Here is a 17,583-nt window from a genome sequence, read left to right on the forward strand (position 1 = left end):
TCCAAAATTAAGTGCTCCGATCGCCGTTTGTTTATTCGAATTAAAAGATTTCTTAAATTTTCCATGATATATTATACTAATTGAAGATCACAATATATAGGCACGTTATTATTAGGAAATTATCGAGGATTTATTTTACAATATATTGTGTGTTACTTAAAAAAGTTGTTTTTTCTTTATTTTTTTCCATTCAGAGCCTTTTTTAATGTCGACTTTGAAAATATGCGAGGTATATTGAAATCGAAATTGAAATTCGAACGACAAACATCGGCGAAGTCATAATAAACTGTATGATCTACTTTGAAAGAATAGTTATCCCACACGAGTTATGATGATTTTAAAAAGATATAAGTAAATTAGTAACCAGTAATCGTTTTAGTTAACATTAATAGGTAATTTTATTGGCAGAGTGTGTAAAAATTGTCCGATTATAGGTACCGGATAATACGAATAACATTTAAACTTAAGTTTATTAAGATCTATGTTATGTGTTTTGTATACAATCATAGCCCTCATACTTTCTGAGCATGCATAATGCTCACTGAATTGTATCCTAACTTTATAATAAAATAATATTCAAGCCCGAGTAAAGTGTTTTAAAAAATTGTAATAATGTGTTGTTGTTAAGAAAATTGTATGATTTTTGTTTATTAAACTTAAAGATTTAGAAACAACTCGTTCTATATTCTGATACATAAACATTTTAAAACGAATCAACAACTCAAAAGTTTACTGCAGTAAAAATAGAGTTTCTCATCTAAACAAAATTTGTTTGTATAAATTCGGGGTTATAATATGCAATGATATGAATAATTTTTTTTTTAAGAAATTGCGAATATGGTCTTTATCTGTATACCGAACAATTTCAAAAACTACAGTTTGAATAAGTTTGAAAAAATGTGAGTGATCGAAGCATAAAAATGACAGCGTGCTTGGTGAATCATCCTGTATGTTCAGTGTTTGTATGTGTACGCGCGCCACGCGACTTTTTCGATAAAAACAAAGTAGCAAAGGGTGCCACTGAACGTTGAGTGGATAGCGGTGTAGTGTTGCCGCCGGCGCTTCGCGTGCATACTTTATTATGATATAATAATATATGTAACAGTGTATACGACAGCGCGCATGTGTATTATTTTAAAAATACGACAAAGGCGCACGCGTGTCACGAGCATGTTGTGAATATGTTACAAATCGTAATAACGTTTTAATAATGTTCGTGTTGAGTAGTATATATACCAATTTTTATGAAATAAACTTACTACATAACGAATAAAACTTATTGTAACTTGTAATAACCAATACAATATGTTTAACTATAATAGTTTTTAAATATTATAGTATGTAAAAAAATAAATAAATAAATAAAAACATTGGAAAAATTCGTTAAATTTTCTTTAAATGACCATAAAGAAAATTTGTACCTCAAAAAAAAAAAAAATCAGTTTTGGAAATTATCTACCCACATGCTGATACAATATAAATTATGTATATATCACTGTTTATGGGTTAACCTAAATTGCATCTTAAATTTGATAAATCTCATTATTAAATATTTATGTTATATATGACACAAACGTCACAAACATGTATAAGATAACTAATTCAGAAGTGAATACTCTTCAGTTGCAATCAGATTTATATATGATTTTTAAAAATGGTACTCTACTAATAATTTAATATTTATTATTTATATCTCAATATTATCATTTCGTTTACGTACAAAAAATAACATTCAATAGGTATTAATAAAAAAAGGTGTTATTAGTTATGAATAATTTTCGTAAAATAATTTAATTTTTTCTTCATTTTCTTTTTTTTTTATCACATTTTTAATAAATTTTTTATTGATTAAAAGGCGTATGATATAATCTTATTATATGAATTTTATATCTAATCATTGTAGCAGCATGTAAAAACTATACCTATTTTCAATAATATTATTGTAATTGCTTTTAGTGATAATTATATAATATATCAACTATATAAAACTATAATTTCATCAATAATCAATTACTTAGAATTTGAATTTTTCAATATATATGAAATCAAAACATTATTTATGGTGTCATTTAATATGTTACAATTTATAAGTTAAAGTCTATAATTAAAAAAATGAAAATTATTTACTTTGTCAGAGTAAGTTTTTTATCAATATAGAATATATATTTTTAAATTATATATTTGAAGAATTATGTATACTTAATATTACTTTTTGAATTTTTTGGTTAAGAATAACTCTTTTTTGCTATACCTATTAATTATATAAAGTATAAACCATCTAATGTATGTCTGCATTATTTGACAATAAACTACCCAAGTAGCAGGTATATATATATGTTTATGTTGACTTTATTAAATATTAATTGATAATAGTAAAAAGGTATTATATAAATATTATGTTAACTTACAAAAAATTAGGTCAAATATGTGTGAGGAATACATGATATCATATTTAAATTAAGATTAATATATTAATCATAAAAAAGTATCTATTTGTATAGATATAGTTGTAGGTAGTAGTAGGTAGGTCATGTCATTAGTGACCCGAAGGACATTTTAGAGATTACTATACATTTGTAGGTCACACATTGGTTGAATGTAACATTGTATATTAAAAAAAAAGTTAATTGATCAAAGTAAATATGATAATTAATTATTAATTCTAACATACATAATATCAACACTACTCTAATTACTATAATAATAATTAGTAATTAATAAATTCTGATGATAAGTACTATTGTAATATTGCTATAGATTATACGTAGATAAAAAAAAATATATAAATTCGCTATAGTAAAATAGCGGAAATGATTTCAAAACTTTTATTTAAATCGATAATTTTAAAAACTCATCGTGCACAATAATAAAACAAAATGTATAAGACGTAAAAGTATGTACATTAATTATTATGATAAATCCATTATCCATATACATGGTTGACTAATTATCATTTGCACTAAAACATTAAACACTACTTTATAGTACAATTATTTTTTCCAACGAATTGATAAATCTAATGGTTGGTCAATAACGTTGGAAATGGAATATGCTGAACAAGCAGGATTTATGAAAACCGACGATGAACAACACGGATTCGTATCTTGCGCTGAAAATTAATCATAAAATGCATGTTAATTGATACGTATAAACTAAATTCTTAAGTTATTTGTATTTATTATCAACACATACATATTAAATATATATATAGTTATACAAATTATCAGTACGGTATCTAATATATATGTAATATGTATGACGTATTAATTATACGTACCTAACCAACATAATATAATAATATTTATAATAATTCAAGTGATTAATTTCAGCATCGCGAATATTTTACTTATTATTCAATATTAATAGTTAAAGTGATGTAATATTTAATAGTATTACTGTACACAACATTAATTTATCCTATTAATTATTATAATATTATTTTGTATAATACAACAAAATATTCACAAAAATATCACATTTTACTTAAATTATATCATTTATATTAATGTACAATTAAAAAACTATGAACGACCAAAAACCAACGAAGTTACTATGATGTATAATAGTTTTCGACTTTTTGAGAGTAACAGCTGTATAGTCGTTATTCAGTAGGTCACTGTAATGGATATAAATTTAATAACTTGATTAAAAAAAAATGGTACAGAAAAAGTAAACATATTTCATGAAACCAACCTTATATTCCTAAAAATGTTTGATGTGGCCATCACCCGTAACGCAAACAATATCGGGATGGCACTCGAACTTTCCCTTAATGCACTCTCGCGGTTTTTACGATATGTCGGAGAGCGTTTGAGAAGAATTCGACGATACCATCCCGAAATTATTCACGTTACGGGTGATGGCCACATTATAAACATTTAAGAAATATAAGGATTGATAAAATATATTTACTTTTTCTGTACCATTTTGTATTAAAGAGTTATTCAATGTAAATCCATTTCAGTGATTTATTGTGATATACTGAATTGAATACTTTGCATTTAATTTTAATACAATTATAATCATTGCATGAGTACGAAAAACGATTCTGATCAGAGACTGTGTCAGTTTGTATTCCTAAATATTTTTTTATGATATATTTATTTATTTATACAGGTAGCTATTGGAGTAATTTATTTTCTATTAGTAACTTGGTAAATTTAGGTTATTCGAAACATAGCATATATTATTCAATAATTATTGGCTGCAACCAAATTGCGTGTCAAAATGGCAATATTGATGAACAACCTAATTGCGTGCACAGTTTTTTTTTTGTGACAGCTAAGTTGTGTATTAGTAGTTTTCGGGTTAAGTCCGAATTGCTTGCATAAAAGTTTGAGCTGGTAACTAGCTTAGGTATATTATTTGAAAGTATAGCTAGTAAATTCAATATAATGTATCTTAGGATATTGTTGGCACTACATTGACAAATTTTGATCAAAATCAGTATTATAGCACACAAATATTCTTCGTAGATTTTTTTTACTGATATATTTTAAATTTATAATACAATATTTGGTCAAAATATGTATAATATGTATAGTACACAATACGAGTATACATATATATTTAAATTTAATTCAATTGTTTATGACTAATCCACGAAATCTAACCGACCTAACTTAGTTAGTTGGTTTACTAACTGCGCACGCAACTCGGCTTTGTCGTAATAAAACCACTCACGCAGCTATTATAGCTTTGTCGCAAAAAACTAAGCATGCAATTTTACATAGATAATGATTTTCGCACGCAATTCTGAAAAAAACTATGCAATATTATTATATTAATAGTATATCATATACATATAATAATTATTGTATAATTTATTTTATATATTATAGTTAATATACCGAGTATTATACAACGACATGAATAGATTTATAGTATAAATATGTACATTATTGAGGTTGAGCTTAAGCTCCTATAAATTTCAATAACCTCGATCCTCCCCAAAAAGAATTGTATGAACAAATGGGTAAATCGGTAAATCATACAAATAGTTTGAGTACCTCTGCTGTATGGTATAAATACAGGTATCTGAAAATTAATTTAAATATTTTGAAAATGTTATTGTATAATAATAAAAAATGATAATAATTTAAATAATAAAGTAAGATACCTATTAGTGAGACATTTCAAGTTATCATGAAGTTTGTTTTATTTATTACTCATAAGCTGCATTTACATAAATATGTTTTATTTAATTATTTGACAACATATATTACTACATACAAGTGACTACGTCTACACGAGGTTTCGTAATGATAACTTGTCTTTTTGTTAGTGTTATACTGTTATCATAACAGTAACAGTGATACCACACATCTCCCCCTTTTTCATATAATATCAACATCTTAACAATTATTAATCTTATTAATTTAAATTAGTAATGATTAGAATTACAACATAATCTTTAACATAAATACATAATAGTAGTTAATTAGTTTTACAATATAATATTTAAGTATTTAACAAAATAGTAGGTAATTAATTTTACAATATAATATTTAAGTATTTAACAAAATAGTAGGTAATTAATTTTACAATATAATATTTAAGTATTTAACAAAATAGTAGGTAATTAATTTTACAATATAATATTTAAGTATTTAACAAAATAGTAGGTAATTAATTTTACAATATAATATTTAAGTATTTAACAAAATAGTAGGTAATTAATTTTACAATATAATATTTAAGTATTTAACAAAATAGTAGGTAATTAATTTTTATTAAATTATTTTATTTATTAATTCTTTTTTTTTTTTTTTTTTTTTTTTTTTTTTTTTTTTTTAACAATTATTAATCTTATTAATTTAAATTAGTAATGATTAGAATTACACATAATCTTTAACATAAATACATAATAGTAGTTAATTAGTTTTACAATATAATATTTAAGTATTTAACAAAATAGTAGGTAATTAATTTTACAATATAATATTTAAGTATTAACAAAATAGTAGGTAATTAATTTTACAATATAATATTTAAGTATTTAACAAAATAGTAGGTAATTAATTTTACAATATAATATTAAGTATTTAACAAAATAGTAGGTAATTAATTTTACAATATAATATTAAGTATTTAACAAAATAGTAGGTAATTAATTTTACAATATAATATTTAAGTATTTAACAAAATAGTAGGTAATTAATTTTACAATATAATATTTAAGTATTTAACAAAATAGTAGGTAATTAATTTTATTAAATTATTTTATTTATTAATTCTTTTTTTTTTTTTTTTTTTTTTTTTTTTTTTTTTTTAACAATTATTAATCTTATTAATTTAAATTAGTAATGATTAGAATTACAACATAATCTTTAACATAAATACATAATAGTAGTTATTAGTTTTACAATATAATATTTAAGTATTTAACAAAATAGTAGGTAATTAATTTTACAATATAATATTAAGTATTTAACAAAATAGTAGGTAATTAATTTTACAATATAATATTTAAGTATTTAACAAAATAGTAGGTAATTAATTTTATTAAATTATTTTATTTATTAATTCTTTTTTTTTTTTTTTTTTTTTTTTTTTTTTTTTTTAACATTTACATAAATATGTTTTATTTTTATTTGACAACATATATTACTACATACAAGTGACTACGTCTACACGAGGTTTCGTAATGATAACTTGTCTTTTTGTTAGTGTTATACTGTTATCATAACAGTAACAGTGATACCACACAAAGTTTACATGACTTATATTTTATTTATTTTTGAATTACAATAAAACAATAAAAATAATTTGAGAAAAATCTTTATTTTATGTTTAAGTAATATCTAATTTTTTTTTTTAAACTATAAACGCACTCATAAAGTTTTTTTAAGTGTTAGTTTTAAATTTCGCTTATCCCTTTGAACTTTAACCCTTCAAACTCCAACTACTGATAGGTATAAAAATGAGTCTTAATTAACTTCATTCATTATATTATTATAAGATACTTATATATATTTACTTACATTGGAAGTATTCAAGTATCTATAGTTCTCTAAATTTAAAATTACGTCGATAATAAATTGTATTCTTAAACTTTAAAATATCTATTTTTTAAAGTCTGGCAAATTGATGAATAATTAATATTGTGATAACCGTACTTTATTAACTCTAGTAATATACGTACTCAATATCATCTTTACTTGATGATTATGACTTTTAGCATGTTTTCTTAAAGAACTAGGGTCCGTATATCTTTTCAGACAGCTATCCACTCGACAAGCGTATGGTTTTTCGATGAAGTGGGTTCGGGTGTGCTTGAAGCGATCGCTTGTATTGGAATATGCCTTGTTACATCCATTTACTGAACAAACGTACGGTTTCTCACCTATAGATACATGTTGACAAACTTCAATAACTGTATTATTATGTATTTTACCCGATTATTTATCAAATAGATCATTAGCTTCCCCTAGTTTCCCTAGTTCTATTACTTTCGTAAATGTAATTCTAAGTAGGAACTGATGGAATCATAAAACAATAAATTAAATATTATAGTTATTAATATCATTTTTTTTTACAAAATTACCCGTTTTGACACTAAATTTTAGGAAGTGGCGATGAGGGCCGATCAACTCCACTGGATCTGTATTTTGTGTGATACTATATCATATGAAAATTGAAAAGCATGATGTCTGTTATCACATCGTAGAAATTGATATAAATCAAATATCTTATAATTTACCTATAAAAATTTACGTCTTTCGGCTCAAATATTCTGAAAAATATTTAATTCTATAATTATACTTTTGGAAAAGTGGTAGAGACAAAATTTAGCCACCTGTTCTCCTCCACAGAAAAAAATACTTATAATTATGCTTCTGCTAAAATCATACACACGGCTGTATACCACACACTTATCATTCATAACCGAATATTTTAAACTGTTCAATACCATACACATTTTATCAATTGTTAAAAAAGAAAAACTGGTAGATCGATAATTCAAAACCACATACGTAATAATGGTTGACAGTTAAAAGTTAAATATTAAACATATATTGTTATTATTAAACACATTTTCTTAAAACTGATTCAATAAGTACTTATATGAGATTTTATAATTTTAATATTAATAAAAAATAATTCAATGTATAATAACATAAAATAAAGTATGTATAGTGTTATAGTCTATAGTAGATAATACTTAGATTGGAATAAATGTACATTCTAGTGTGTTCAAATATTTTAATAAATTAATTTTATTGGTTATGATTTTGTGATAGTAAATGACTATATCATTTATGAAATTTCCTAATTCCCATATTATAATCAGGGTCCAGGATATTACCTTTTTGAGAGATGGCCGCAACTAGTACGTAATTTTTTATTTTGACCGCAACTAGTAAACACCGCTAATCTAAATACTAACTTCTATACTCTGTACACTGTACAGTCATGTTGTGTTAGATGGCTATTTAAAGTCTAATGTGTGAAATACCTTACACCTACATGGCTGCATAAAATATTAGCAATATAATATTATATTTATCAAAATTATTATGATTAATTAACTACTGCACAGCTAATTGAATATTAATTTAAATTAATATTATTTTAAATATGCAATTTTGATTACACTTTAATTATAATTAATTTGATTATTCAATAGATAATATTTATATATCTGTTAACTATAAGTATATTTGTTTTTTTTTCTGGTATTAATGAAATAAGTAGGCGCCGTGTGATGCATCATCCTTACTTGTTTGAAAAACAATACATTATACCATAGGTCAATTATATTTTTCATTAGAAAGAAAAGATTATAAAATTTAAATATTTAATCATTAATTCATTTATTCATTAATATATTAAAATTTATATTCGTAAATGTATAATGATTTTAAAAATGTAGGTAAAATTTTAAAGCGTGAGATCACGAGTAAGTATACTTATAAAAACATTAAGTTATATATAAAATAAATAAATGGTTTGTTTTTAAATACAATTGAAAATAGACTTATTTCGTACAGATTGTATAAACGTAATATATATAATAGGTATACATGTATTGATAACTCGAGCAATTGAGAAATTTGCATAAAATTATAAGTCAGGTATTACGTTTGTTGAAGTACTACAAGTCTGCAAATGATTAACTTCTGTGAATTGTATAAAATAGAAGTAAAGGTATATTAAAATATAATAAGTATAATGATTAATGAATGTACGCCATGTATCATCATTACTATATAATATACTGATTAGAATACTTAGGCTTAGGCGCCTTATTTATTTTCAGTGTATCGTTAAAAGTTAAAACGTAACTCGTAAGATAGATACTTCGCTATAGTGTATTATTGCCTATGCTTCTATAATAATAGACTCTATATATAATGTATATAATAATAAAATATATAAACAGATGAAGAATTATGTGATGTATTGAAACCTGACACGGATCAAGAGTATTTTTTAACCTCCAATGATTTTGGTTTAACAAAACGATGACGACAGTCACTGGTGACTGCCAGCATTCACCAATAATTGGCAACTGTGGACATTTAGGGTAACATAATATATGTAGATTATAATTTATATTCTATCTACTAATATAATAATATGGTCATAGTGATAGTCAATTCAATCGTTTTTAAAATACACATACATAATATAGCTATAACAATGTATAGCTTTAGAGGTAGGTAATCTTATACTTTTTGTTTTGTATTAAAATTTTATTTACAATTACAAATAATATGTTCCTATTTTTAAATAATAATAACTAACCTCATTGGTACATTATTTTATTCATTATTATTTATAAATCATAATAATTAAATAAACAAAAATGTCAGTTTTTACTCACCTGTATGCGAACGAGCATGAATCTTCAAATTTTCAGCCCGCGTAAAGCTTTTACCACATATATAGCATTGATGCGGCTTGTCGTTTGTATGAGTGCGTATGTGGACTAATATTTTGTACCTAAAAGTCAATCTACTTACAATGCCGAAATGATAACCATTTAATTGTGATGTAATGAGCTAAAGAAAAAAATCTACTTGGCGTTAAAAGCTCGATCTCCTCTCGTACAACTTTTCCATTTGCAATAGAACAACCCTTGGGATTCTGGAGCAATGTGATCTATTACATGTTTTGGCAGTTCTGTTTTATTCATATACAAATCACAATTTTCCCACCTAATTATATGTTTAAAACATATTATTATACATTTAATGATTATTGTTTGTATAATTATGTTCGTATAGTATAAATTGTATGTATAATAAATTTAAATTAAACAATGATATCTGACATATCTACATAGGTACAATATAATGTTATGTATTATAGGTGCATATTGTATATACGTACCTAATTAAAATTCAGTAGTTCTAATTCAAAATTTAGTGTTTATATTTTTGTGCAGTTGTTTTTTTTTTTATGTAATACATCATTAATGATCACCTTTCAACATAATTTTCAAAACACGCATGTATTTTTTATTTGATTTTCAAAAATGTTAAAATACTTAACAATTTAAGAGAATTACTTAATTATAAAATTGAAAAGAAAATTTTTAAAATTGTAGAAATTTTGAATAAGGATAATTCATAATTTCAAAAATACATCAAATAATTCATCAAATTGTATACAATTTGACTATTTTCACATTCTTTACTCTTTAATAGATACTATTAGTACAAACCCAATAAATTAACATAGGTACTACTCGTTGTTATTTTATTATTATTCAAAATGTCCACTATAAACTGTTGTATAGGTACTTATAACTACCCAAGTTAATTATTATTATATTTAATTAATTATTCTGCATCGTAGTCTAAAAATCTATAGAAATGTTAAAATATACCCATATTGGCCATATTTAAATTATAATTAATCTAAAGATATTTTAATGTACTTGTATTATACTCCTCTAACAACACAAAAAACGTAATCAATGCAAAAATAAACAAATAAATATTATGTAATAAATAATTATATAATATGTAATATGTATATTAGGTAACTATATAGTATATACTTTAGTACTGCAATCAGAAACAAAGGTCTATGTATTTAAATTTTGTATCTAAGAAAAATATAATATGGAGGTACCTACCTAACCTAACCTATTTTTTAACAAACAAATTACGGCTATAACAGTACTTCTAAAATTTAAATAATATATACCTACCTATATTGTACCTATCTATATAGTTTCTATATTTTTATTTTATTTGTTAGTGTTTTTAAAAAACATTAATATTAATCGTAATTAATATAAATTATAAAAATAGGCTTGAAATTAAATGAAATAAAAAAAAAAAAAAAAATAGTTTTTATTTTAACCTGAATAAGTATCTTAGTATGTGTAAATTACACTGTAATTGCACTACTGTAGGCTATTATAAATTATAATAATATGGTTAGTACCTACTTAGTGAAGACTGAGCTTATTGACTATTGCAATACTTATTAACTATTTGTTATTATATTTTGTTACTTTATAGTTTATAATAGTATTATTGCACCATGTTGCATGTAAATAGAAAATTCCAACAATATTATGTCTAAGTCTAATTTAGTCGGTATTATTATGAACTTGTTTAGTTGTATTGTAGTGTAATGTTTTTTTGATTAAATTAAAATCTAAAAATTATTACTTGCAAGTGCACGACGAATCTTCATCATTGTTATCCAGCATGTTATTGATACTAAAAATATGTTTCATTGCATGAATTCTGACGTTAAAACAAATGTTCGCATTAACTAATTATGGAAAGTATACCTTCATGTAATTCATTGTCGAGTTGAATTCAGAAATTATAACTATTACAGTCTTTGAAGAGGTCAACAAATTCGGGATGATTGCATGCCCGTAACTAAACTATGAACAGAAACGATTGTATACCTACACACTAACAGACAACAAAAATAATAATCCATCTCGTCTTGTTTTTAAATAACGTTTAAACGTATGTGTTAATAATAATATGCCATTGCCATATGGACTCAATGTGGCCTCCTAGCTGGGGGTCTTTTGTTAATATTATATTTTATATCTTGACAGGGGGTAAATCTATGATATATATACAGATGTCATTATAAATATCTTTCATAAGGTATGAAAAGTGCAATTCACAATTAATTACCTACTACAAGCAATTTCACAGTTAACAAGAAACATTTTGTCAAGATATAATTTTAATTGACAGTTGTTATTATGTAGGTACCATCTACATTTTAATAAATGATGAAAAACAAGTAAAAATCAACTGTTTTGTGCCTAAATCAAAATGGTGAATTAAAACTTATTAAATCAATGAAAAAATAAATAAAATAAAATGTATTCATTAATAAAATAAATTAGATCCTGTTTACCTGTATCATAGTTTTAAGATATATCACTACTACATAAGCGTAGATACTGCTTATTTTAAATAATTTTTTATAACTATAGTATTATATAATTTAAAAATGTTTAAAATGTGCGTGCATAATGCATTGATTTATGCATTTAATACCATTAAAATGTGCAAAAAATAAATAACCTATACATTTCAAGGAAAAAAAGTATAAATATTATAAACATAAAATAAATTTAACAATTTAAATTTATTTTTATAATATATACATAATAAAATAAGTTGTTAGTTAGTACTTAGTAGCATATGCATATGTAAATTGCATTTCACATTCTGCAATGAATAAAATTAGTTTCACTGAACAATACACACCATGTTTTGACAAAAATTAATTCAACCTTCTGTACTATTTATAGTAAAATAAATTACTTTAATAGCAATAAGATATGCTTAGTAATATAGGCTGACATATAATATTTGTTATTACTTATTAGTTATTATAGATGGTACCTACTTGTTTTGCCTCATGACAATGGCATATTTAGGATTTTTTTGAGGGGTAAGATATAACTAATATTATTGATGCCCAAACGTTCCAGCATTTTATTGCTTTCTAATAGTGATAAATGGAAAAAACATATCTATGACCAAGTAAATAAAAAAGGGGTTAAGGAGAAGATTTATCTTCCTAGTCTGCCCCCCTTCATAAATATGTCACTAAACATGAATGTGTAAAAAGATCTTGGATCAAAAATTCTTATATAAGTTTACAGTAGGTAGTTTGAAAAATTAAGGTACAGTGGGGATATTTGGATATAATATATATCACATAATATGATCTTTATAACAATATTAAATAAATCTATAGTAATTAGCAGACTCTGAACATGTTAAAATTTAGTTAAATTAGAATAATTTTGAATCAATACATTTATTAAACCTTATATAATAATAAATTAACTATAGCAACTGTAATATAAACATAGACTTTATACTAATAAGGTCTATGAATATAAATAACAAATAATCAAATTAAATTTTTTTTTTAAATACAAGGTAATTCACTTATTACAAAAATTTACAATTTTTGCTTATTTACAAATAATGAAATATTAGTTTAGCATATTTGTAAACTATTAAATTTAACTTTCTGAATAAAGTCAGTTATAAATTGGTAATTTAAATTTGATTTTTCATGTTACCGGTCATACAGCACCTAGGTTTTTGTTATACGCCAAGTATATTTTCAGTGTTATTCTAAATTTGTATATACTATGTATTTGGAATTTTGGAAAAATATTTAAAAACACAAAAAAAATTATTATTTTATGTATTTATTACATCAGAAAAATTGTTATGACTCCCACTATTATACCGCTGCACTTATTTTAGTGAATTGTTGTAGCGTCATGGAAAATATTATAGTAAAAACCAACCAAATTCATTGATGGTTGTCGGCTGTTATAATATGGTATGGTAGACGGTAGTAATGAATACCAACTAAGACGACAGTGGTCACAAATGTATAAAATTCGAGAATTTGATGAGAACTGATGACCATTGGTGTTTATATGGTGTTAACATGTTAACATAGAATGAATACTCCTTAAGTTTAAAATATCTATCAATTTTAGCCGATACCTAAAAAAGGTATTTTTAAGAAAAAATAAATTTAAATAAATGTTTTAATTAATGCATTAAAAACTCTTAATATTTACTTAATACTTAACACAAAATCCACAATCTGCCATTAAAATTGTAATTTCTCTTATATTAGATGTTGGCTTTATTATATAATTGTATAATGTAATGTATTATGTATTATTAGTAATTGTTGAGCAATCCTAGTTTGATACTAGCAGCTAATAAATAAAAAAAAAAGAAAAAAGAACTAATTATAGCCATAATAGTGTTACTTGTAAGTTATAGGCCTCGACTAAGTTAGCAAGCTTTCAAAAATATCTCATTGGACAACTCATAATATAGACCAGTTATGAATGTTTGGCCGTAATTTATTTTTTATAATATTGATAAATTAGTACAAACACCAGTAGAAAATATAATTGAATCATTTATTTAATAAAACATTAAAACTAGGTAGGTTGATATCTTGCCTATCTAGAGCTGGCCACATAGATTTGTATTTTTAAAGGCAATGATTTATCATTTCTTTAAAACAGCAGTTCTTAAACTATGCATTGAGAACACTTTCCAAGGGCACTGTATTACTGTAATCTACAGCTCATAATAAATAATTTAAAATGTATAGAATTTGTTTTTCGTTCTGCCTTCAATGATATTCACAGCAGGGCATCAAAGTTGAATTTGGTCCAAAAAAAGGAACTGTGGAAAAAAAAGTTAGGGAACCACTGCTTTAAGAATATGATAATACATAAGTACATTACTATTGTGTACCGAGTACATACAAGTATCAAATTTCAAAATTCAGAAATGTCCATAATTTTTTAATTATTGTTGTTAACATTTAAAAAGTGAGGATTGAGAAAAATATTTTAAAAACAAAATTATTTATTAATATTAATTTGTCATACAAAGAAACTTAGAAAATAATGTAAAACTAAATAGTTGACTTGAAAAGTAAAATGGAATTCTATTTATAAAATTAAAAAACAGTCTTTAGAATAATATAAAGTATATTATTACATAACATAATAATTAATTTAAATAATATAAACTTAATTTGTGCGTTTTTCAGTTTTAGAATATAGAATTGAAGTTGAATGAATAATTAAGACGTCTAAATGTAAGACCAAATACAAGGACTATACACATTGTTGTCGTAATCATAATAGTTTTACTTCTTGTTTTAATCTGAAATAAACAATAAATTAGAAAATTAAATATGAATAGTAAGTATGACTTTTAAGTTATAATTATATACATTTAAATGTTAATTTTACATAGGAAATAACACAAATAGAATTGGAGAACAATTATTTTTTTCAAAAACTGGTATCCTCAATAACAAGTTCAAAAAACTATATTTTTATTTTTTAAATTATTTATTGTTTAATATTAATAAAGGTAAATAAAAATTCTCAGAAAAGTCAGTGATGAATAACAATTTACTACTATTTGAGTCAATGACAGTTTTTAACTTACAAAAATGTATGTTATCTATACTCCGTATCACAAGAGAACGTATACGGGGACCGATTAAAATCGGTTTTTCTGAGCATCCCCAAACATCACTCTGCCATAGGGAAATCGGTTTCGATAGCAGGGAGATGCAGGAGGATGAGTGAGCCGTATGTGTTCTCTTGTGGTACGGAATAAGTTTATATAAGTATAGCTTAAAAATTAATTATTAAATATTATCAATTGATAGTTATAACAATTTATCATAAACAAAAATATAATTTGTGAATCAAAAAAAAAAAAAATAAATAGTTTTTTGAAAATTTTTAACTATACCTAACTTGAAAATGTACCTAATGTTTTAAGATTCTTTGTAGTAACTTTTAATGTCAATGTGTTAAGAAGTAAAGTAATAATTTCAAATACCATACTTTAAAATATAAATTTCTAATCACAAATTAATAAATTCATATTTTGGTTACCTTAAAAACATTTTTTAATGAATTTTCAATATTTTTTTCTTCTGCTCTCATATAAGGCTTTAACATTAAAGCAGCATCAATTGCTGATATATGATTATCAATTAACATGTCATTTAAATGATTTTTATCATTAATCATTAAAGAATGTAAATGATTTAAAACTAAAGCAATGTATCCAAGTTGCCCACAAATTTTGGACTGTAGCTTAAGAATTTCATCATTTCTATAAAAAAGATATTATATTATATTTGAAAAGAAAATAATAATAATTAAATATTTCTGTTTTCAATTAATGATCAATTAACTTACGATAATCGTATTTCGCTGTGGTTTAATGTTTTACTGAGTACATTAATTGCAGTCAATATAGTATTAATATCTTTATTATCAACATCCAGGAGTCTGAGATCATCTGCTATCAACTGAATAAATGTATGTTCATTAATTCCATGTTTTTCAAACTTGGATTTATACTTTTCACAATTTATTGATTTCAATATTAGTTCCAACCCTTGAACCTTGCGTCTAGATTTAAAGGTAAAAGTTTAATAACAAGATAATGGCACAACTAATAATTTATTATTAATTTAATATTTAATATTAGTACTTAATTTCTTACATTTCAACCTCGTCTTCCATTTCATGCGTAGGTGATAATAATTTTCAATGAAAAACAATTCGATCAAACAGATAAATACATCTACTTACTACTTAGTTTAATTACGTGATGAATTTAACAATTTAATTTTTGTTATAGGTCGGTTTTTACTTGTCAACCAACATCAGAATAAAAAAACGAGCGGACTTTGGAGTAAAACGCAAAACCCACGGCCCACGGGTCACATCAGGCACACTAATACACTAATACAGTACAAAATTAGAACAGATATGTAGTATATTATAGAAGTTCCAAAAACAAAATCGGAAATATATTTTTGAAACCACAGATATAGATACTAGATAATGAGCAATTATTATTTATTATCTAATTTAAAAATGGTTTAAATTTAAAATGAACAAAAATTATTGATAAGCATTAAGCGATAATGATAATTGATAAAGTACTTGATAACGGACTAAATATGTATTACTAAATATTTACAATACGCCTTATGGATAGTAAATAGTAATTATTATATGATTTATATGCATATCCTGTATGCATTATGCAATATGCATTTAATTCACACAAATTGCGAGTATGAAACTTACTATACGTAGGTAAGTAAAAATGTGTAATGGGAATAAAAGATGTTGTTTAAAAATGTTGGCTTTGGATCATATGTGACGCACATCAAACTTCCAATTGTCTCATTATAATATATTTTATTCATATTTGCAAATTTCGTCTTGAATATCTGAACGATATTATACAGATAATAATATGATAGGTTGGCCACTCATCATTTTTCGAGATTATTTATCTGTTTATATTTTGAATCATTTATTATTCCAAGCAAGATCGGTGGTACTAGTGGTGGACAGTTAATTTGATTTTACCCATGGTGATAGTATTGTAATTTGTACAGACATAGTGTTAGTGTACGTAATATACGATCATTAAATTATATCATACATCAATAATCATAACTCACGATTAAAACATCGACTTATACAATACTTATAGATTGAAGTTTGATCTGAATTCTGATTTGTTAAATGTTAAT

The 17,583-nt window shown here is 24.0% G+C and overlaps 2 protein-coding genes and 1 long non-coding RNA gene across 5 annotated transcripts; 1 reads left to right on the plus strand and 2 right to left on the minus strand.

The window, feature by feature from the left end:
• Positions 1-2,331: 2,331 nt before the first annotated feature.
• Positions 2,332-11,948, minus strand: LOC114130050 (zinc finger protein GLIS2 homolog). Of its 3 annotated transcripts, XM_050201482.1 has the most exons (6): positions 11,759-11,948; positions 11,634-11,684; positions 10,026-10,163; positions 9,830-9,960; positions 7,145-7,345; positions 2,332-3,109 (listed from the first exon to the last, which is right to left on the minus strand). In XM_050201482.1, the coding sequence occupies exons 2-6, from the start codon at positions 11,672-11,674 to the stop codon at positions 2,991-2,993; spliced, it is 630 nt and encodes a 209-aa protein (XP_050057439.1). In that variant the 5' UTR covers positions 11,675-11,684; positions 11,759-11,948; the 3' UTR covers positions 2,332-2,990. The 3 variants fall into 3 exon arrangements, with proteins under 3 accessions (XP_050057439.1, XP_050057438.1, XP_027850738.1); XM_050201481.1 differs by having other exon boundaries at positions 11,634-11,948; XM_027994937.2 differs by having other exon boundaries at positions 9,830-9,948; positions 11,634-11,945.
• LOC126550278 (uncharacterized) lies at positions 5,397-6,503 on the plus strand. Its single transcript, XR_007604325.1, has 3 exons — positions 5,397-5,718; positions 6,106-6,199; positions 6,445-6,503. It is a non-coding gene; the product is annotated as an uncharacterized LOC126550278 (long non-coding RNA).
• A 2,438-nt stretch (positions 11,949-14,386) lies between the features above and the next one.
• LOC114130028 (uncharacterized) lies at positions 14,387-16,912 on the minus strand. Its single transcript, XM_027994913.2, has 4 exons — positions 16,536-16,912; positions 16,226-16,441; positions 15,917-16,139; positions 14,387-15,167 (listed from the first exon to the last, which is right to left on the minus strand). Exons 1-4 carry the CDS (start codon positions 16,553-16,555, stop codon positions 15,054-15,056), a joined length of 573 nt encoding a protein of 190 aa, XP_027850714.1. The 5' UTR covers positions 16,556-16,912; the 3' UTR covers positions 14,387-15,053.
• Positions 16,913-17,583: the final 671 nt, after the last annotated feature.

This window comes from Aphis gossypii, chromosome 2 (assembly GCF_020184175.1).
Source record: "Aphis gossypii isolate Hap1 chromosome 2, ASM2018417v2, whole genome shotgun sequence".
In the NCBI taxonomy this organism is placed as follows: domain Eukaryota; kingdom Metazoa; phylum Arthropoda; class Insecta; order Hemiptera; family Aphididae; genus Aphis; species Aphis gossypii.

What these genes read in the sequence shown, in the direction of transcription:
- LOC114130050 (XM_050201481.1), bottom strand. Translation starts at nt 11,701, where the DNA reads ATGAAACATATTTTTAGTATCAATAACATGCTGGATAACAATGATGAA. An exon ending in GATCGAGCTTTTAACGCCAA is followed by an intron (nt 9,961 to 10,025) that starts GTAGATTTTTTT and finishes CATTGTAAGTAG; the next exon opens with ATTGACTTTTAGGTACAAAA. An exon ending in TCAAGTAAAGATGATATTGA is followed by an intron (nt 3,110 to 7,144) that starts GTACGTATATTA and finishes ATTAATTTTCAG; the next exon opens with CGCAAGATACGAATCCGTGT.
- LOC114130028 (XM_027994913.2), bottom strand. Translation starts at nt 16,555, where the DNA reads ATGGAAGACGAGGTTGAAAT. An exon ending in CACAGCGAAATACGATTATC is followed by an intron (nt 16,140 to 16,225) that starts GTAAGTTAATTG and finishes TCTTTTTTATAG; the next exon opens with AAATGATGAAATTCTTAAGC. An exon ending in CATTAAAAAATGTTTTTAAG is followed by an intron (nt 15,168 to 15,916) that starts GTAACCAAAATA and finishes TGTTTATTTCAG; the next exon opens with ATTAAAACAAGAAGTAAAAC.